Raw genomic sequence first — 23,436 nt, 5'->3', positions numbered from 1 at the left:
GAGATGCCTAGTCTCAGCAATATCGCGCACTTTAAATTGACGGTCTTCCATGAAACTACCGTGAATTTGTTGATTGATTTCCGTCGTGGTAATCTCAACTCGGGGTCCAGAGCTCGATTCACCTTCAGGGAATGTTCGGCCACGTTGAAAGTCATTGATTCAGATATAAATCGGTCTTCAATCTTGGTTCAGAGCCACCAATAACTTCATTCAGTTCGGCTCTGATCTGCGCGGCCTTCCACTTTTTGAAGTAAAAATGTTTGATCACCGCTCGAAACTCGTATTTCTTTTTCCAGTTTTGTGGTAACTGACAAAGTGCTTGCTTGAAACATTAATTTAGTGGGAACCACGTATTGCGTTTTGTTGAAATTATGCCTCAACTAGTTTTGAAGAGCCACAGTCGCCAGCCGTATTATTATGGCAAGAATAGTGGCGCCATCTTATAGACATTGACCGAACTTATGAAACGAACCTACACCTCGGGCCCTAAACTCGTCAAACACAAAGTTGGTGCCAAAAGTTCGCGGAGTGCGCCGTTTGGACGCCGGCGACAACAGCGCAAAGTCATCATCGTGACAGTCCTAACTTTGTGTTTGACGAGTTTAGAGCCCCAGATCTTTGCATGCGACCACTCACTTGGTCGGGTGTAGTGAATTGATATTCATGCCTTCTTTTTTTTTTGCGGCTTCATTGTGGGAGATGCGTGAAGAACGGGCTTGTGATATCTGGATGGCTGGGTCCAGCAAAATCACGTAGCTCGATGCAAGCTCATAATCACACCAAAAGTGCTCCGAAACTCACAGCGCTCTCCTCAAACTCCCATAGTTCTGGTACTTTTTTTTTCGCGTTGTGGGCTTATTAACAAAACGGTGTGACCCAAGCTATTGGCTTTCTACTGCGGAGAGGCCGAGTAAGCTTGCTCACCGCGGATCAGAGCGCGTGAAGCAAGATCAATAGAGCTGCAGAGCTCAGGAATCCAGAGTTCCATCCTCGATCCTGTTAATTCTAAATGCCAAGGGTGTGCCATATTTATTTGCACTTTGTTTGTTTGCTGCGAATATCGGCCACTTAGAAGTTGGTAGATGTCCCACATTTTTATGTACTCACCCTGGAGCCGAATGTTCTTGCACCACCTGTGTGGCAGCTTATCTATGCTAGACTGGAAATTCACATGAAAATTAATTTTAGTTCAGCAACACAGTTCGCGCCACATGACGTCACGTGAGCTTTTTGCGTGAGGTGAAGTTCATTCGTGACCTGACGCCCATTACGTCAAGCCATATGACGCGATGGCATCAGGTGAAACCATTTCTTCACATCGCGACGTCATGTCACATTGTGTCAAATACTGAACGTGTTTTTTACTCCCTAAAAAACTCCTCAATATCGTCTAAAAAATTTGAACGATCGATCCTTCAATATGCCGGTCAGCGCCTGATAGAGCTGTGAAGATAAGGGTCCCTGCCACTTGTTTATTTCTTTAAGTAAGGAACCGGAAGACAACTGCTTCCTATTAAAGAAATGATAAAGAATGAATTCATGCGTAAAAATAACGTAACGAACCGGAAGACAGCTGCTTCCTATTAAAGAAATAATAAATAATGAATTCATGCGTCAAAATAACGTAACGAACCGGAAGACAACTGCTTCCTATTAAAGAAATAATAAAGAATGAATTCATGCGTCAAAATAACGTTTACTCAGAAAGCAAATTTTAATGATTCTCCAGAACATATTAGAAACAAAAATATATTTTATTTTATTCTTGTAGTAAGAAAAAAAGCTTAGAACACAATCAAGATTTCTGCGGACTACGGGAAGTAAAAAATATCTCATATATAATGCACTGGAAACTGCCACCTGATGACTGTCTTAAGTGAGCATTATAAGGTTGACTTGAGGGCTGTGCAGCGTGAACAGGTTGAGTCTTTAAAGGGAACCCTGCCGCACAAAAGTCTAAAGCACCTGAAGCGTCGACTTTCCAACTAAGCGATTATGAGAGCCAGTCACTGCGATCTGTGGAAAAGGCTCGTTGAATGGCGAGTCTAAAAAATGTCTCGACTGAAAAACAAAAAAACAATATTGGATCTGACACTGATAGTAATGGAGCCTCATGGCCAGCGTCACAGTGCAAACCGCTTCTTAGGTCTCAACCAAAATCAAAGAAGAGAGAGGTGTCTGAACGGTGCCGCCTCCCTCACCGCTCGCACTTCAGACAAATGCCGTGAGATGGTGTAACACCTCTGGGGTAGTAGGAAGCCGAGGAGTGCCACTCGGGGAATCGTCCCTATTCGCGCACAGGTTTACAAGACCCATACGTCTCGGGCGGCGCACGTGGCCTTGCTATGAAGGTTCCCAAGACTGCAGTGCTCCTGCCGGGAGATGCGCGAAGCCCGAGCAAATTTTTGCGGCCTTGGCTCTGCTTGTTTAGGCAACTCTCTCGCCTTTCCCCCGGGTCTATACGTACTTTCAGCCTGATCATTCGCCGAGCTCCCTCTGTGGATCGCTGCTGATTGCCTTCCCCAGGGGTGTGCAGAAACGCCAAAGTTTCGGAGTCCTGGGAGCGAATAAATGAACAATGACGACCGCTGCTGCCTCTTTCCGTTCGTCAGCAGTCTCCCGTGAAGCTGGAGGCAGAGTACGGCATCGCAGAGGTTCCCGTCCGGCTTGACCAGCGTCGGTCCACTCTGCCGAGGAGCCACAGACCCACCCGCTCCTGGAACCCCCCCACTCAAGGAATCGCCAGCTCCTTGCTGTAAGCGGCGCTTTATAATATATTCACTGACGTCTTTCAAAGCGCAAGGAGTGACTTTGGATTGGCACGCTTCGTGCCTTGTGGTTCTCTCTTCGCTGTTCTTATCAGCTGATACTGTAATCTAATTGACTGCGGATGCCTGGGGCTTGCCCGGGACTAGCCACGTCCCACGTCTCTAAAGCTGTCAGTGTCCATAGTAAACTTCACAATGATTGGTCGCATTTTATATTCTTTATGCCTGACAGAAAGCGAGCAGCGTTTATAAATCTCTAAAAGGATGTTACACTAGTTCCGAAATAGCCCGTACGAATCATTCTTCTGTCAACAAAACACATTCTAGATAGTAACACCCTAAGCATTTTGCAGCGCCTACTTTCAACGCAAAGCACTTGGCAGAGCCAATCACTGCCATCTGCCCTGGGGTATCGGCGATTGATCAAAGCTGATAAAATATTTACACCTAAAAAGAAAAAAAAAAAGTCTCCGCTGTAGCACTCGGCATGCTGAAACGTCATGCTCACTGGCTCGGCGTGTTCTGTTTCTTAAAGTCTAAACATACCGCAGAGCGCTCGCGGGAAAGTGGGCGCTCCAGATTTTTAGTGTCAGGGACGTAGAGCGATGAACTTTCTGCGTAACATACAAAAGGGAAACGTGAGGGCCAAGTCTGGAGACAAGTGCTGCATTAATAGTTCGGCTGCGACTCATGCAATCGTCGACCGCAGCACTCGCTGTCAAAAAACACCCGTGAATAAGAGTGAAAATCGTAGCTACCCATATAAACCCCGTTCGTTCTCAAGCCGTGCAAGCGCCCCAGCGTGGCTTAGTCTTTAGGGTATCTGGCTCGCATTCGAGGGGCCGTGGATTTGAATGCCGCCTCCGTGTAACATTCTTAAAATTTAGTTTTAAGTAAAATTAATTACTTTATAAAGTTAAATCATTTGAGACAGGTGGCAACCTTTAATTTAATTCGCATTGCATGTAATGATTTGATCACTTTTTTATCAGGCTTGACGTCGCTCTTCACGCAAGCCTTGTGGGTTGTTTGAAATCCTTGCGTGAGGACATGTGCCTGCGACGTCATGAACCGATCGACCAATCAGCATTTTCGTGGCTTTTCTGGGGTACGCCACCGGCTTTTCTGGCACGCCGCATTTTCTGGCACGCTGGATTTTCTGGCATCCCACCTAAGCCGGCGCGATATGAGCGCCCTAAAGGTGAAGTAGAAAATTCAGCACTAGCAGTTATGATCTTTTTATCCAGGAAAGGAGAAGGTTAAGCGCAACTGCATAAAGCAAGGGCGTAACTCAAACACAGATATGGCTTAAACCAAATCCGCCTATTCATTCAGTGGGACAATCACAGAGGCATTGCAAGGTAAAATCAAACTCGCACGCCATGAAAAGTTATACAGCCTGAGGGTGGCCTGTTTGAGTGTGCTGATACTGGTTCAACGCTGAAGAAAAGCAGCGTGGTCAGCGCAGTATATTTCTTACCTGGAACATTCACTACATACCTTGTTAATTGCTGCAGCGGTTTTCACGTTGCCTATTTATAATAAAAACTGAAAGTGTTCGACGGCAAAGGCAATAAAAAAATAAATAAATAAGGCTTCAATCTACGCTGTAAAGATGGTTGGGGAGGGAAGCTGTGGTATCACCTCCAACGATTGCCCGCGGAACTATAGACAAACTTTATGGCACACAGCACCATGCAGTGCTCCATTCTTTGACGTCCCAGAGAACTTTCGGTTCATGAAAAGAATGAAGAAAGGCCACCTTAGCACCGCTGCCTGAAATGTAAATAAAACGTTTAGCCACCAATTCTGCAGGTGAACGCCAAAATGACGAAGGAGTGCGAGATCTGTTAATATGTTTCGAGTATCCTTGTAAACCAACTTGCCTGCTCCAAGATGTTATATTGTTGAGCCGAAAACCCTCGTTAAAACTCCAACTTTGTTTTCCGTGGAGGATCTATGCTTTCTAGCACTGGTGACATAGGCAAGGTCAACAGGCTTGCAAAGACAGTGCAACCGGAAGTCGCTTGGGGCACAAGCGGCAGTATACTGCAAAAGGGTCTATAGCAGGGGTGGCCAAGCTGCGGCTCGCGAGCTGCATGCGGCTCTTCGCTTGTTAAAGTGCGGCTCGCGGCTCCCTCCCAAAACCACCCCCTTCCCCTGCCTTCCTCCCGGTCACACGAGCACTTCCCCCAAGGGAGAAATAGAACGCGTTTTAAATCGAAAGACAGGACAGGTTGCGGTTTGGTAGTCTTGTGCTACTGCTACCTTGCGTACAATTTAACTGCTTTAGAATTGGATAGACTGGAAGTGGTTCGAGTTTCGTTTATTGCTCTGGACATAAGTTTGCCCCCCCCCCCCCCCCCATCGTTCTTCGCGGCTCTTGGGAGTTTCGTGCTTTGGTTTGCGGCTCTTGGGCCGGGTCAACCTGGCCACCCCTGGTCTATACCATATGATTGAAAAAAAAGTAAATGCACTGTACCAGAAGTTTTTTTTTTATATATGAAAGTCTTCGTACGCTGCCTTTGCCGCGGCGGCTTATGCAACCGTAATCATTACTGAGAAATGCGTGCGAGAAGCGCTACGTGCCTCGCGTTCTTTGGAGGGCTAGTAACGTCAGTCCACACTTCGTATTCTGCCGTTTGCCGCTGCAGCCTATGCAACCGCAATTGTTACCGAGAAACGCACGCGCTGAGCGGTGCGTTTCTCGGACACTAGTTTTTGTTTTTATTGAAACAAGTGTCAAAACCACATAAGAGATAAGGCGAGCGCGAGCGGTGATAAGGCGGACGCTATAGCTTTCTGTCAACGGGCACCAAAACAAAAAGTCTTAAGATTCATGTATAGCTTCGCTGTCAAAACGCCGATTTCGTGTTCGGGCTGTGTTTCTCAGTATACATATATTATATTCTAGTTATGTCAACTAATGTATTACATGTTCACGTAACGCTCCAAAGGGTCGAAATGTTTAAACTGAAAAATCCGCCACTACATGTAAAACAAGCGAGTTAAGATCTATGAAAGAAACATATTCAGATCGACATATTTGAGATTTCCGAAGATTTGGACTCGCACTTCTGGCGAAACAAAGTCTAGCGCTCTACATTTTACATTCACTGATATGATGGAAACGGCAGGTTTTTTTTACCAAATGCCCGACCTCTACCACGCGCTCGTCGCCTTATACCGAGCAGTAGCTGCACGGGCACGCCCCAAGTTAACGAAACGTCCAAGTGTTATCGAAGAGGGAAAGCTCGCGCTAGAGGCGGGACAGCTGAGCGACCTCCCCTCCGAACTCGTCTTGTCACTGACAGATACAGCCCATCATTGTTCAAAGAATGCGGCCGACGATCCTCAAACGTGGCTGACCACAATTCAGGTTTTCGTCGTCCAAGTCCGGTGCCGGCCAGGCTCCTCAGCCGCAGAAGAAACGCAGCAGGGTCGAACGACTTCTCCGGAAGACGCTGCTCGCCGCCGTACTGGGCATCGTCCTGTGCTGCCTTCAGGGCTACGGCGTCGCAGGTCCGCACGGGATGTTCGCCGCTGCCCCCAGGGCCGCTGCCGTCCTGCCATGGTTCGCCTACCAGACTCTCCACAGGTATACAGAGCGGGTAGGCTCACTCCATTCAGGAGCGAGAGCACTACAGTCAATGTCAGCTTTGACAAGTACACGCTGATTACAAGCATGAACTTAGTAATCAGCGTGTACGTAGAGAAGGCCGTTTTACGTGGAGTTAATATTTTTACTGCCAGCATTAAATTTGAGGGCGAATTGCAAACACGCTTTTCAGAATGTTGGTTACTGTTTTAAAACTCGGTCCCTGTAGCTAACTCAAGCCGGCTTTGTATCCCGATTGCCTGTCCAACCGGAATTTTCAAAGAAATATGTGCATTTCACTGTTTCGTTTTGTACACCTCATATGCCCAATTTTTGAAGGTCTTGCTCAAGACGTTTAATTCATCTGTCAAACAATGCACATTGATGCAAGTGTGAATATTTATTTATTTATTTTATTTATTTAAATACCTTAAGAACCCTGGAGTTAGGGTATTACATAAGGGAGTGGGGTTATAGGAGATGTGATGATAACAATTCGCGGAATGAGCCGATGTCTTGGGTGGAGACGATGATTTCAGGCAGGCCGTTCCAGTCCACAGATGTCGCCGGGAAAAAAGATTTAAAGAATGCTGTGTTTCGGGTAAAGAGAAGGCCAACTTTTGCAGGGTGATCAACACGAGGAGATATGCGATGAGGTGGCAAGATGAATGAGCTATGTAGCTGGTCATCGTAATAAAACCTGTGAAAAAGACATAGTTTAGCAATACGCCTGCGTGAACATAAAGGAGTCAAAGATAAGTTTTGTTTAAGTTCAGTTACGCTGACAAACCTGGAGTACTGAGACGTTATAAAGCGAGCTGCACGGTTCTGAAGTGATTCTATGTCCGATGTAAGGAATTTAAGATGAGGGTCCCAGACTGATGATGCATATTCTAACTTTGGGCGTACTAATGTGACGTATGCGAGGCGTTTGACAGATGAGGACGCGAGACGAAGATTGCGGCGTAAAAAACCAAGAGTGCGGTTTGAATCGGAAATGATGTTGTTAATATGAGTCTTCCAGGAGAGGTCGTGAGTGAACGCCAAGATATTTGTAAGTTGAGACGGCATCAACATTGAGGTTACCAATAGAGTAAAAAGCTTGAAGGTGTTGACGGGTTCGAAAAAAAGAGAGGGATTTAGATTTGGAAGCATTTAAGAGCATTTGCCACTTTGAACACCATTCATTAATTCGGTCAAGATCAGTCTGCAGATTAAGTGAATCATTTGTGTTAGCTATGGGCCTGTAGATTACGCAGTCATCGGCAAACAGGCGGACCGTAGAGGACAGCGAAAGGGGGAGATCATTAATATATACAAGAAAAAGCAGGGGTCCAAGAACAGATCCTTGCGGTATGCCAGAGGTTACAGGAGCGCTTCGGGAACGGCAGTTGTTGATGTGCACATGCTGGGTTCGGTAAGAGAGAAAATTTTCAATCCATGCTAGAACGGAAGAATCAAGGGAAAGTGCGGACAGTTTTGTTAGTAGGAGTTTATGGGAAACACGATCAAAAGCTTTGGAAAAATCGAGAAAGATAGCATCAACCTGAGGAGAGGTTTCTAGGGAAATATGAATGTCATGGCTGAAAGCGGCAAGCTGTGTTTCACAAGAACGATGTTTTCTAAAGCCATGTTGATTAGGAAAAAAGAAATTGTTTTGTTCTAGAAAATGTATAACTTGGGAACGAATGACATGTTCCATGAGTTTACAACAAACAGAAGTTAATGATATGGGTCGATAATTTAGAGGGGAGTGCGCATCGCCGCCTTTGTGGACCGGAACGACCTTACCTTCCCTCCAGTCGTCAGGAATAGCACCAGTATCTATGGACTGTTGAAACAGAAAGGTTAGAAAAACAGTTGACAGTGGTTTAGTAATCTTTAGTATTTTACTGTTTATGTCGTCAGCCCCTGGTGACGATGAGATCTTAAGTGCATCTATCAACTTGCTAATGCCGTTTTCCGTGAAAGTAATTGGATGCATTCGTGGGAACGACATGGTTACATTATCTGGCAAAGATGTGATGACGCTACTGTTAAACACAGCGGAGAATGCATCGCAAAACTTTTCAACAGCATCATCATCAGAGAGATTAGTTCCGTTGTCATTTACCAATGAAACCGGTTTACGATAGTGGGGGTTTATTATCTTCCAAAATTTCTGAGGGTTACTTTTGAGAATAGCGGCAAGATCGCTCTGATAAAATTGTGTTTTAGCTTTCGCGACAGTCGACTTGTACAGTGCGAAAGCATCTGAGAAACAAGACCAAGCCTGATCTGTGTCTAGACGTCGGGCACGTCGGTACAATCTCTTTTTCCGGTTACAGAGCGTTTTAAGCTCTCGGGTGTACCAAGGGGCTGACTCGTTCTCTCGAAACTGTATTAGTGGTATATGACGGTCAATTAAACAAAGTAACGTTTCTTTAAAAAGCATCCAATTATCTTGTACAGAACGATCAAAAAAGTTGGGCATACATGACTCCATAAAAGTTGGGCATACATGACTCCATATGCTGATACGTTTATTAGTTAGCACATGGGAAAAGTGAGGCATGCCCAATAGACCATTTGCTAAATCCCCCAGGTGCCCCGGCCAGCATTTGAGGAACCATAAGACCGGTGTTCCTTCAGTTCCTTACTGATCGGTAATTTTGACAGATTCGATGCTTACACGTTTGAGTGTAATGCGTAGTCATCCTTAATAAGCGTGGTGTAGATTGCAGAGACCTGTCATATCACTTTAGGAATTTCTCTTCAATGTTAGCGTTTTTCACTCTGTGCATGCAATCCAAACTTCAGCCTGGCTGAGCCGGAGAAATATCTTACAACATTATCATTCTCGTGGTTGTTGTTTTAGCAGGAATTCTTTAGAAAGCCGAGAATTCACAACCAAAACCAATTTTCGCTCGGAGTCAGGGGGGGCTTCTTATAGCATTTGTAGCGTTGCTAAGTTAATATCAGATTATTTTATGCTCTACGAAAATGGTAATATTGTGAGAGATTTCTGCAGTCCAGAGAGGTTGAAGGGTGAATTGCATGCCGTACCAAAAACGCTGACATTGAAGAAAAATATTGAAAGTGATGTGACAGGTCCCTGCAATCTATAGGAAGTATTCACTGGACGCCATATTTGGGGGTGCTGTTTAGAGCGCATGCTCAGAGCGAGCTCCCATTACTAGGCTGCTAAGACCGGCACTCTCGATGGTGCGGAATGCACGTCGCAAAATAGCTGTGGACTCTCGCCATCAGCACGCGCTCAGAATTTGCGCACACAGCTATGGCCGCCAGTGAATACTCCCTGTACGACACTTACTCAGGGTGGTTTCAAGTTACACTAAGAAGTGGGTAAGCATCTGATAGACCCCTCTCCCTAAGCGTTCACGCATGCGCAAGGCCGCCATAATTGCACATTAAAAGAGGTGGGCGCCCGTGCACGAGACAGCTCGTGTCGTCTCGTGCTTTGCTCGCGGAGACCTCCAGCGGGGTTGCCGCGCGCGCAGAAAAACCACAGATCTTAGAACGCATGGTGACAGTGGTCGTGTACTCGAACTAGCTGTTCAGATCGATCTATTGCTTGAAATTACCAATCACTAGGGAACTGAAGGAACACCGTATACATGGTTCCTTGAGTGCGGGCCGGGGTTCTTGGGGAATTTAACAAGTGGTCTATTTTGAATGCACTGCAATGCCCCACACGGTAGGGGATTCATAATATATCCCACAGTTTCAGGTGAGTAAAGAAATGATTTAAGATTCCACATCGTTCGGGGCATGATGGAATAAATCCCGAACGGGATAACGTTCCCTGCGGTGCCTCAACTGGGCTGCCTACGTGAGTCCACTGGGGTTCCCATGAAGGAAGCCTTTGTGAACTGCCCACCTAGCTTCCTTGTCGGCCCCACGAGACGGGTCCATGAGGGCTGCTCATCTAGGCCTCCCGTGGGCCCCGCGATGAGGGCCCTCGTGGGCTGCCCAAGTAACACCATTGTGGGTCCCACGGAGGGAGCACCTATGTGCTGCCCAAGTTTGCCCCCTGTGGGTCCCTCGGGGCAGCCCAGGTGGGCTGTAAAAATGGGCTCCACTTGGGTCCGACTTGCAAAACCGACGTGGGACTCACGTGGGCTTACAAGTGAGTGTGGCCCACATCGGCTTCCCTATATATAGCAATATCTTTTCTGCTAGGCTGTCAATATGTTTCATTCAAAACATATTTTCAGACTTATCATTCTCTTTCGTAGGTTCTGCGATTAGCTCTTCAAAGTGCTAGATAAGTAGACGTACTGGATTTCTTATAGTGTTGTTACCATACCGCGAATAAGTGTTCCTAAGTGCGTTTTTGTCACATCGGAGCGCAATGAGCGACACACTAATCAAGGAGCTACATAAAGTACGCTCTGGGAACGGGCGATATCGACGCAGTCTCGGTATATCGCTGGAGGAGACAAATACACGTCGGCATAATTGGCGGGTAAACATGTAGAATAGACGCGCAAGAAGCGGCCTTATTTCGCAGGCCATATAGAAAAGAAAACCAGCTATGGATATTCGGAATCGAGGGCCGTATACGATACTAGTACCCGAAGTGGGCAAGACGAAATTAATGGGGATTGGCATGAGCTGTGCAGTGAAGCGTAAAGACTTTTTCGTGTCAAAATTATGCCAAGTTCTCGTTATACTGTGATCAGGTGCTCATTACACTATAATGTTTTTATTGTATATTTATGCTAAGAATTCCTGAACGGGCCTGAATTTATTACGAATGACCGTGTGTGAACACTTGCACATAAACAAACGTATAGAATACCAGCAAATTAATAATTATTCAACAGGCGCAAACGTGCGCACAAAGACAAATTTATTTCCTCTAATGCGCCGCGCATCTGCTACAGACATTTACGATGTTGGGAGCTGCCTCGGAACGACGCAATTCAACTGAGATCGTTGAACTTTCTTTGTCGAGGATGGATGATCTAAGGACTTTCTAAACGTCATCAAGTAGCATTAAGAGTGCTCTTTGAAATGTTAGTCTGAGCAGTTCATTGTACTGGCATGCTTGAATGTCAGCGGTTTAACAACGAAATATAAAGGTTCAACATGAGGGTCTGTTGGAAGAATTACCTGTGAGCAGAACTCTTTCTAACACTGATTACTAACGTTAACTAAGAAGCATTGATACCATGTACCGTAAAATCGACAAAATAGAGAATAGCCCCAAAATAATTTATGCCGTTGTGTGACTTCCCTGAAATCTTATGGACACGGTAATGGTATTTCCAAGGCTTTATGTAAAAAAAAAGAGAAGCTTAGCCCTACACTTAAGCATCTCTAAAATGACTAATTTGAACGGCATCTTTAAGAACACGACCTTCGCCAGAATAATTCTTTCGAACTTGCAGCTAAAGAAACAGTAAGTAAATGGGGGGGGGGGGGGGGGAACTGAATAATGTTACACATATCCATAAGAAAAAAACGAAAAACAGGAGACGACAGACGAAGGGAACAAACACATTAAGTGTTGTTGAGACGTCACGTGTTCGTCCCCTTTTTGGTTCGTCGTTTCCGGTTTGTTCAAAATTGTAGCTATACACCGTTTTACCTGAAGTCCGACCGCGCTCTTGGATCTGAGGAAGCAAATAAAGCGGCGTCAGATGTGCAAGGTAATTACGCTCATCGCCCCTGTGCGTTTGTCATTCCCGGCTAAACCAATTCGTGATTGGTTTAACTGGTGATAAACAACTCACGAAGACAACTAGCGCCGTGACGATGCACTCATTGGGCTGCAGGACTGGCCCCGACGGATTGCGGCGTCGGATGGCTGTCAGGCCTAAGGTGGAAGGAAGTAAACTCTGCTAAAAGGGTGTATAAACTCTTACACCGTTCTGTTTCATATAATACACTCCATAACTTCAGCTTGAAGTGCAGCGCGCTGACGTCGAACAGACGGCCCCAACGTTTACGGGGGGCTTGATAACGGTACGATATAACTTATTAAACAACTAAAGCACGGATAAAAAAATACAGAAAATAAAAATACTAAAGTTTTGCAGTAAAGCCGAGACAAACCCGTTTTTTTTTTTCTTGTATTCAGTAACACGGATTTTTGGCTCTTTTAGTAAGTCTTATACAATCTTGTGCGCCACAAAGACGAGGACAAAAGCAGAGAAGAGGACACAACAAGGCACAACTTTCAACTGAATTTTATTGAAAACGTGTTCCCGTGTATATAGTCCCAACCATCGTTACAATGACAACAAAAAGACAAAAGTAAAGGAAAAACACCATGACAGAGCATAACTGGGAAACAACACTATCTCGTTTTCAGGAAAAACAATTCCTTCTCCGATAATGCAATCGACGGCATAGCAACACACGTGTCTCCTAAATAATCAATGCGCTCTGCTTCTATGATTTCGCGTGTTACCGCAGACTTGCATTTCCCAATTTTTACGCATTCATCCAACAGTGGGGTACAACCCCATGTCCTGCAATGCAAGTCAAGAAAGCCACCGTTCTTTTTTTGCACGTTGTTATTGTGCTAGCGAAGCCGATCATTTAGGCAGCGCCCCGTCTGCCCGATGTAGTGCCTGCCACAGGACAACGGAATGCGATAAACCACGCCATCTGTACAGTCGACAAATTTCGTTCTGTGCTTCTTTTCCCATCCGTGTTTGGCACGCACGTCAGGCTTTGATAGTTTGCACAGGTCCATGAGCTTATTGGGCGCAGAAAACACTACCTTTACATTTGATCGCATTGCTACTTTCTTTAAATTGTGCGACACTCGGTGTATATACGGAATCACAACAACTTTTTCTTTTTGTCTTACCGGCTGGCTCCCATTGTTTTCCACGAGAAAGCGCTTTCTTAGAAGGCCTTCCGCGACCGCAACAAGAATGTGTTTAGGATACCCAGCTGCGAGCAAGCGCAAAACTTGCTGATTAAAACCCTTGGGGATCAAATGCTCACAGGACTTTTTTTAGTGCACTGGTGAAACACAGGTTAACAATACTCCTTTTGACTAGCTTGGAGTGGGCTGAATGAAAGGGAAGTAACGGCTTATTCGCACGTGGCTCATAGCACCAACAGATGTGGTCGTTGAGAAATAAAAATCTGATGTCAAGGAAGCGAATAGTGTTGTCCACAGGTATCTCATGCGTGACCTCGAGTGGCCAGAACATTCCTTAAAAGTGGTCAGGGTTTTGACAGCCTCTGCTTCAAAAGCGTTTGTATCAGATACGATGGAAATTAAAAAATTATCTACGTACCTACATCGGTTCGACGCATTATCGGAGAAGGAATTGTTTTTCCTGAGAACGAGATAGTGTTGTTTCCCAGTTATGCTCCGTCAGGGTGTTTTTCCTTTACTTTTCTGTTTTTTGTTGTCATTGTAACGATGGTTGAGACTATATATACGGGAACACGTTTTCAATAAAATTCAGTTGAAAGTTGCGCCTCGTTGTGTCCTCTTCTCTGCTTTTGTGCTCGTCTTTGTTGCGCACAAGATTGCATAAGTTGACAAACCAACTCGCCCAAACAACCACTCTTCTGTAGTAAGTCGTTCCGCTCGGCCATGAATCCGCTCGTGAAAGTTGCTACCATCGGTTCGACGTCTGCGCTCCGTACGCATAACTGAAGTTTTGAGATGTCTCATGTGGGACAAGGGGTGTAAAGGCATACCTTTTTTTTCTGAGTGTGTAGAGAAAGCTGTCGTCTTAAAGCGACGGAGTTAATTAAATAAATACGTCTCAAAATGAATTTAACCAGTCTCATAATATCTGGTTGCGGTTAAACGCTCTACGCGATGTGAAAAAGTCGGTATAGTTTAGTACACTTAAAATCCGATGCAATAAATCTGTCAATCAATCAATCAGTCAAACAATACCAATGAATACTGTTTTATTTGCACATATGGGGGAAGGAGTACACGCCTAACTCCTCTTTTTTTCTAATGTCGACCTTTTTCTCGCAATTTATTTGTGATTATATTTCATAATCTAGTATTTACTCTTACGACTTCTTCACACTGGTAAACGCTAAAGTGGTGATTGTTTTGTAACCATTTATCAACTTTTACAGTGCGTTCTCCAGGATTAGGCAGGCTCTTGTTATTCTTGTGTAATCACTAACACCCCTATCAAGCAGTCTATGAGAACAGAACTGCAGTATCAGTAGCTTGTAAGTTGACTTAAGGCTGAACTCCATGGGACGAATACGCTGCGAAAAATCGACGAATATGCCCGGCGGCTTTCGCTCTGCGCGTGGAATCAGCAGAGTGGCTGCTACGTCGCGCGCAAAGCGAGCGTGCCGTCGGGCGTAGTTCGTCAGTCATTCGTCGCATAATTCGCTCCATGGAGTTCGGCCTTTATAATGTAAACAAAAACAAGCAGATACAATGATTCAGCTTTGGAGCACTATTTACGGCACACACCGTTTCTGGTGTTTATTGATATCTGACTTGTGGTATTTCGGAGAAGGCGCCGTGTAATAGAGATTTCGGTTGCACGTCAAAAGATTCCCAGGTGGTAGAAAGTAATCCTCAGTCCTCCGCTAGGGCGTGCCAGCTGCCCGTCGTTGGTTTGGCACGTAAAATCCCCAAATTTTATGTTTTCTGACTTGTGGTATTTTCTGTGACGTTAATACCAGCTTCCGAACAGGTTTGTATAAAATCCGCCGAAGTGTATACGATGTACGTTATTTAAAATAAGAAAATCACTGGCGGCCGCGATATTTACAGCATCGCTTCCTGCGTAAATTCAAGTTTCTTCCGAGCAATGACGTACCGCTCGTCTCCAATGCGTGTTCAAAGGGCATGCCAAAAACTATGGTAGCTTCGAAGCCGCTACTTGAGGACGCGCACTTTGTTAAAGGGCAAGATATAATCTTCAAGATGTAAACTTCAAAAATAATTAGAAATATAATCTAAAAGCAAGATGTTTGAAGAAATGCTTAGTTTAACCAAGCTATTAAAACGAAATGCAAAGCGTAAACAAAAACTGCGGCTGATGAATTTGAAACTCACTTAACAGAATGTCATAATTACTCGAAAAGTTTTATGCACAGACAAGCGTCATATCTTAAGTTTATCTCGTAGGTGGCTGGAATTCACCATGGCCTGTATCATGGCCAGCATCACCAGGAAGTCTCTATACGGCAACTGCTACCGGCAACACAGCTGCAACGAAAAGTACAGGGGATCCCTTTTCTCCTGAGCCAACGTCTCATACGGACTATTGCGTCCACCGACACGCCTCGTCGTAGAGTCGGGTGCCTCCAAAGAGCAGTACAAGGCAGCTTCAGACACTGCTGCGTTTGCGGCATGCTCTGTTCTCAACCGATGTGGTTGACGTAAGGTCGCACAAGGCAGAGAGGGGACACTGCGCACACAGAACGTTCTTGCGTAAGACTGACACTAGATGAACGTCTAGGGCTGTCAGATGGAAAGACAGCATCTCGGATCATTGCTATTTTTGTGCGTGTTACCCAGACGTGTGATGCGTGTCATATTGTACAAAAAACGCAATATGACAAACAATTTAGGGCATTCGTGTCAACGCTGAGCCGACGCACTCATCCTTTTATATCGGGCAATCAAACTTCAGTCATTTCATTTATAGTGTTCTTATTAAATTTGTGTGGTGCAAGCACTCGTACCAAAAAAAGAAGATTGTAAATACTAATACTCGTTGTAAGGACGTTTGCTGTCCTGGAAAGCAGGCAAACCAGAGACCATTCTGAGAGTGTGGTAGAGTGGTCCAAGTGTGGCATGCGTTAAATTCGTCCGAACGCTTAGTGTTTTTTTTATATGCTGACTCGCATTTAAGGTTCTTCGTGTGTACACGAGTCTGTCGCCAAGTAATGTTTCAGTTCGCAACAGATGTCGCCGAAGAAACCACGGTCAGCACACACATCTCTGAGAAACTTTGCCAAAGTACATGTGTCTGCCTGTGTGTGTTGTCAAGGAAAAGCTCTGAAACAAAGAGCGTTGCATATTGCTGCGCGACTTTCTTAGTGCGTTTATAATGCCCTCTCACGGCTGTTAATGCTACTGCTTTATTTATCTTACATACCCCGGCCTGAGAAAGGGACAATGTGACTGAATATTGATGACTCTATTAATGGTTAATGATTTGATTTTATAACATTAAGCAGTGGAAGTATTGACTATGTCAAACAGCTAACGCTTGAGCAGTTTGCACCTACCTGACTATCATATTTTACAAGCAGTGTGGCCTAAAATAACTTAAAAATAAAACAAAAGTGCCGATTTTAGACTATTGTATATTAAAAAGGGTAACCAGCAATGGTGGACAGCAAATTGTGAACCAATGTTTCCATTTGCATATCGACAGCTGGAGTCATAATTGTCGACCTTGTCCTCTTCTTGGGCGGTAGGGTTTAGTATTGGCGTCGTTCAGACGTCCATTAGTTTTTAACTTGGTCTACATTGTCGTGTTTCGACTAGCATATTCTTATGGGCGTTATCTATACGATCCTTAAGTCTCCGCCCCTGATATCGGAATGCTGAGTCCAATATTAATAGCGACGCGCGCAGCATTACTAAATAGTATACATAGACGTCTGTGAAAGTTTATATTATTTATTTGTGATAATAAGAATGATTGGTGTACTAAGAATTCAAAACATTTTATATGTCTAGGAACAACACGGCTACGAATTTGAGTGAATAAGCACTCACGTGCTTTTTGCTAATAGAGGTGAACTGCCGAAGACCTTGGGTTATATGTTAACATTAAAACCGGATGAAAATTCTGGAAAATCGTTGAGTCAACCTTTGACGAACTAAGCTTAATAATGTAAGATGTTGCGGGAATATTTTCTATAATTTTGTAACACATGGCAACCTGTTTGTAAATATTGAAAAAAAAACTGCCAATTATTTTGATTAGTCTGTAAAAACAATCTTACAGGTTGCTTACTATTTAGGTATATTACGGAAATAGTGAAGTTGTGCCTCGTCTTATGTGAAAACAATATATATGATAATGGTTATATGGGGGAAAGTCTATGGCGGCCCACGAGAACAAATATCGACACATTTTAGTCCTGTTCTTCTCTATACAAAAATACTTGCATTATAAATAGTATGCATGCGAATTTAGAAAGTGCAATCTATAAGTTTTGCTGCTTTGATATATTCTGTGCTCATTATTGCATAGCACCATAGATGTGTTTCAAGGAATAATGTTGAATCCGTTGTGAAATGTTAGTGCATCTCCTTGCACCGTTGTATCTCACGTGACCACTTTCCACCAGCCGTGAATTTCATGCTTGCACGTCCACACATCGCGCTTGAAGTTGAAGTGTCTTGCTCCTTGTTCTTTTCCTGCGAGAGGTCATAGTACACACACTCACACACACACACAAAACGTTTTTTGTTGTCGTGTAGCCTCCCCTCCAAAGTGTTCGAATGCTCGAAAACGACATTCCAAAAGAAAAATCAAAGAACTGTGATATGCCTCGCATTTTCTCCGATCCTCATAACACACTTCCCACGCACCTCAATCGCAAACAAAGTGTCACTAATACTGCAGCACCAGCAAGCCTGACTCCAGGTAAAAAGAAGATGTCTTGTTGGTTGTACGAAGGACTTGCGATATTTGCAACCCAGCTTCAAACAGTGTTGTGCTCGAGGTGTTGAGTTGTCTTCAAAATTTAAATATAAACTTGTCAGCCACAGATAACTCGGAATTTTTTAGTACCCTCATGAATTTTGTTTCTACTTTTACGATATGAGTGAACAAAAAATTTTGGGCTACGCTTTAGAAATGGTTCCTTATAAACATTATACATGATGCTCTAATGTCTAATGCCTATCGCGTGCCATTATTACCTCAAGTGAAATTAGGAATATACAGTTGTAATTTTTTTTTAAAATGAGGCACAATTCATCACCAACATTGATGAACGTATCTGTTAAAATAAAAATGCTTGCATCTATCCAAGGTCCCGTAGTCCCGTTGGCATTTTGAAGCGTGTAAAATGTTATGGCTGAAGTCACATCTCTAGGTTACACTCATATTTAATTGTTTAACACGACGCATTTGTCAAGGTCGCATGGTCTTACATTGAGTGATGTTCCGCCACAATATCTGCTTGTTTGTAAAAGTGGCGGTTAGAAAAACACATTTCCACACACATACATTAAGAATCCAGAATGTGGCCAGCACTGAAAGACCAAACTTTAGTCGGAAGGCTAACAAACGGGCATGTATACGCCATACTATGTTGTTCTTGAGCTGGTGGCAAGAGTACGTTGTTACATCGTCGTGAGATGCAATACATTGTATGTTATTGCAGCTCGTGACTTTTCAAAACGCAGGTAACAAGCGAATGATGGCAGTGCACGTGGTTCCGACTTCTAATATTCATAGCACCGTGCCTTTCCTTCTATGAGTTTCTCTGGTATGAGATCCTGTCATACCGCTTTTGTTTGAAAGTATCGAACTAGGATCTATTTGGGTACTTGTGCACACAAGCAGTTACAGCCTACCAAGAAACCCAGACGCTAGTGGGCGTACAATCTGAAAAAACAGTCTGTTGCCCGGAATTTACTGGCGGATAAGTTATAGTAAAGTTAGCGTGCATTTTGAGTTTAAAAACATCACGGCCCGACCTCAAACAGTGGGGGAATAGAATTGAGTTCAGCCAATCTATTCATGACATTCCATCTACAGCGTTAGCAACTATGAATAGAAAACAGGTGCAATCTGTAGGATGTTTACTTCTTTCGTGTCCACAGAAGAATCAGAGAACCACTAACCTGCCATTTGCAACCGTTGCAGAGATTTGTCTCGCATGCAAGATATCTTTTGAGTGCCAAACATTGTTGTAAGTTCGTTTGTTGATGTGTCATTGACAGATATAGTAAATAAATATAATATATTGAGGTTATAAGTGAATCTTGTTGTATTCTTCCTCCTGACATGGTAACTGCATATATTGCCTGAAAGGGTTTATAAATGCCCGAAATGACTGGGAAGTGTTTATTTTTTCCTCAGTACCGAAGATATGTCAAATCCTAGCAACCTTTAGGGAACATGAGCCCAATATTACACAGGCATCCTGGCCAGATGACGGTCGATTTAAACAACAAAAATGAGATTGTCAGAATGTCACCAGAGTGCCAATTTCCTCTTCCTTCTTGATGCCTGAAGTGAACTTCAGAAAACTGAATGGTTCCATGCATCTCGAAGAAACTCTATACATCGACAGCTTGATTTTAGATAGAACTGACACGAGTGCAGCAAACGGCGTCTATATGCGGGGCGCAGTTAAGCAGAAGATAAAAAGGTAAATGATTGGATAAAATATATGCGTCAACTGTACAGTTTCGAAAAGGTAATGCACAAATAGAAAATTAATAATTTAGTATTTTTCAGCTAACTTGAGGCTTAGTTGGGTGAGAATATGTATTTTGTTGCAAAAATATTTGAATGCATAACGAATTAGAATAAACACACACAATTGCAATCTGACGTTTGTATTTCTAAAATGTATATGATACTCGCATAGTTTTAAATCATAATTTTCAGTTGCAGGACGTCCTGGCACTATAGTAAGGTCCTGATACTCACCAGAAACCACTTGTCTCGGTGACTGTTTAAGTAAGTTATTTGGTCAATCGTATAACTATGGCATACAACCTGACTTCGGTAATTTGCGAAGCCATTTAATCATACAATTATTTTACCTTTAAGGGCCCCATCAGGGGCATTACATAAGAGGGGCTACAGGAAAAAACACAAAGCAGTGACCACACAAGGGAACATGATATTGATTACGCATTTATTATAGATAACAGCGCATTTAAAAAAAAAAAAATTGGGGTTACGTGTGTGTACTTTGTGGTCCGGCGGGTTATTCTGTGCTGTTATCAGGAGAAGAAACGAGGCGCTATAAGTGTCAGTGGAACGACCGCAGGGAACGTATACAAACGAAATTAAAATATTGTTGGGATGAAGGGAAAGGCTATAGCAGCACAGACTGTCTCAGTTGAGGGTGGTGGTAAAATATTTTACGGAAGTGTCAAAGGGGAAATATTCTGCGGCGACTACTGAGGCGGGACACTACCTGGGAATGTCAGCTTTTGAACCGCTCACTGGATCGGCGAGATATGTGCAGGTGGTGTTAATAGCCACGTAGAAGGAGCGCATGCAAAGTTTCAGCACCGTGAACCAAATTTATTAGTACTATACCCCCAGATCGACGTAAAGCACAGCTCTGCATGGAATCTGCTCAATGAACTATCGTTGAGAAATTGTGTGGAATTTTTCAAAATTGACTTTTTTGGCAGTTTTCTTTTTCTGGGCAATGTCCCCCCTCAAGAGGAGGACTGCATAAAGATGTTCTAATAGCTGATACACTAGCAGTACGCTCATATGTAATTTGAATCTGACAGTTCTTATTTGAATGGTTTTTAAGGTGGTATAGAGCCCCATTAACGTCACAGCTTCCCAACTTCTGCAATCATGCTTTTGAGGTTTTGTAGTTAGTACTTTAATTGGCGTAATCTCCTTAATAATACAAAAGTTTTCGTTATGTCGTCAGTTCGACTCTGCTCACTTTTCTTTCCACATGAAGGTATTCCTGAAAAACTTCAACGACCCCCTAGTGACAAAAAGTTGTACCGACGTGTGTGCTAATGACGTCACTGTCGTTCAAAAAATGCCTTGGTGTAAAGAATGATTTATCGTGTCGTAGGGTATTCATGTAATACTGACAGCAAAAACAAAATCATACGCACAAGCGACTATATAAGAAAACTAGGCTCTGTAGATGCGGCTACAGCAATCTGTTATTAACATCTTGGCTATAAATATCTTTTTAGAAACATATCGGAACGTGCAATATTATCTTTAAGCTCTCGCACATTCTGCAACTTCCTTTCAGGTTAACGCACCAAAAATAACACACCTACAAAGTAATAAGTATACCTGTATACTCCGGAAGTTGAAACATCACTCCATTATTCCGTTGACGGTGCTCAGGAGACACAGGGGGTCGTACGTTATATCAGTTTAAAATACCTGACGCTTAATGAGCAAGTGTCACGCGTTTTTAAGGCACCGTCTGAAGTAGTCCTTATACCGGTGGGATACTATAAGCTCGTTTGAAAATCAAGTCTATGTTTTTTGCTCATGACTTTAACTTAAGCGTAAATGTGTGCACATAGAGGGGGATCGCGCAGCGCTATTGCCTGACTGGTGATATAGAAAGAATGCCCGTCTTTGGACCCAGAATGGTTTGTAGATGCTTGCGGCCCGTTACGAGGATAAAGCGTCTATAGACGTAGTAGTGAAACTCTTCACTTCAGAAACCCAGGCCAGGGCATCGTTTTCTACTTGGCTGTAGCTTTATTTTGTTCAAGTCAAAGGTTTTGAAGCTTAAGCAATTGCGAGACACGGATCATTTGAGGCAACGTTGGAGAGCACTGCGCCGATTCCATACGCCGAAGAATCGGCGGACAGCTGCGACGATGCACTCGGATCCTAATTGCTCTAAAAGGAGTCTGTCCACTTCCTGGAAGGCAGCTTCACACTGGTCGCTTTATGTCCAGCGGACGTCTTTGCGAAGGAGCCTCCTTAGGGACGACACCAAACTGGAGAGATCAGGAATGAACTTTCCGTAATAATTCACTCAACAGCCACCAGAGCTCTAGCCTTTCAGCTGGCCTTGGTGCTTTTAAGATAGCTTCTAACTTGTGAGTGGCTGGTTGAACGCCCTTGGCACTTACTATGCGACCCAGATAAATTTCCTCAATAAAGTCCCCCAAAATGTCACTGAAAGCGATGCCCGCAGAAGAAATATTCCCGGAAAAATAAAAGCCTCGGTAAAAAATGGACCCGGACAAAATGGTCCAAGTTGCAAGTAGGAAAAACAATTGTCGCCAAGGGAAATAAAAATAAGACATGCATAACCCATCTGAAATGGAATATATAAACCTTTCAAACTTTCACCAATGCAGCTATCACATTCCGGTTTTAATTGCCGTAATATTTTTTTTTCTGCCGTAAAAAAGGAAATTTACGTTGGCTGGAAGCCTGGAATTTAAGGTCTTGAAGCATTGCCGGTCTCAGCATTGAGCCATCCATCATCGTCGAATGCCATCTACGCTTTACGCTCAGAGAAGTCGACCGGAAATATAAAGATGGTCCAGGACTAACTCGGCGCTCCTCAGAAGAAAATGAGCAATTCGACGCTCGTTGAAATGCAATGCTGACTTAAGAACCTCTGTGAGGACTATTCCGCTGGGACATATTGAATGGGTTAAAACAGCGCAGAAAGACGAAGGACCAGTAAAAGAAACCACACAGACACAGCGCTGACTTACAACTGAAATATTTACTGCTGAACCATTCAGCAAGTAAACTTGAAGGAATACAAACATAAAAGCAATCGCCCCGAAAACACGTCATCCTCCACTCAAGCCGACACGTGGCTACACGTTTTCCCCGCCCTTCTGATAAAATTCATTTCATCACTAACTAGAGCAAGTGATGGAACACTAATACACTTGCCTGCGTCATGGTTGGCAATAAAAAAAGCTTCGTCAATCTCCCGAGCATACTTATTTTTATGTCGGGCTAAAATCTTAATTTCATTAAACACTAGAGAGCACGCACATCTGTCACAGTGGACCGCTAGGTTGCCCGACAGCCCGACATAAAAATAAGTATGCTCGGGAGATTGACGAAGCTTTTTTTATTGCCAACCATGACGCAGGCAAGTGTATTAGTGTTCCATCACTTGCTCTAGTTAGTGATGAAATGAATTTTATCAGAAGGGCGGGGAAATACGTGTAGCCACGTGTCGGCTTGAGTGGAGGATGACGTGTTTTCGGGGCGATTGCTTTTATGTTTGTATTCCTTCAAGTTTACTTGCTGAATGGTTCAGCAGTAAATATTTCAGTTGTAAGTCAGCGCTGTGTCTGTGTGGTTTCTTTTACTGGTCCTTCGTCTTTCTGCGCTGTTTTAACCCATTCAATATGACCATCAACCAACTCGCCCAACTTTCCACCTTGTTGCTTGTTCCGCTGGGACTACAAGTGGG

The 23,436-nt window shown here is 43.8% G+C and overlaps 1 protein-coding gene across 2 annotated transcripts in view; it reads left to right on the top strand.

The window, feature by feature from the left end:
• The window catches only part of LOC8039829, a 208,840-nt gene extending 189,559 nt beyond the window's left edge, over positions 1–19,281 (top strand). The window contains exons 8-10 of one of the 2 annotated variants that reach the window (XM_029984215.4): positions 2,613–2,755; positions 6,148–6,366; positions 15,458–19,281. In XM_029984215.4, coding sequence (XP_029840075.3) covers positions 2,613–2,755; positions 6,148–6,366; positions 15,458–15,575 — 480 coding nt within the window. In that variant the 3' untranslated portion in view covers positions 15,576–19,281. The remainder of the gene's footprint in view (positions 1–2,612; positions 2,756–6,147; positions 6,367–15,457) is intronic. The other variant, XM_029984216.4, reaches the window with a different exon arrangement.
• Positions 19,282–23,436: the final 4,155 nt, after the last annotated feature.

Source organism: Ixodes scapularis, unplaced genomic scaffold (assembly GCF_016920785.2).
Source record: "Ixodes scapularis isolate PalLabHiFi unplaced genomic scaffold, ASM1692078v2 PGA_scaffold1__304_contigs__length_218370807, whole genome shotgun sequence".
Lineage (NCBI taxonomy): Eukaryota > Metazoa > Arthropoda > Arachnida > Ixodida > Ixodidae > Ixodes > Ixodes scapularis.
Note: the sequence above shows the minus strand (reverse complement) of the source record. Positions and strands in the feature narration are given on the sequence as shown.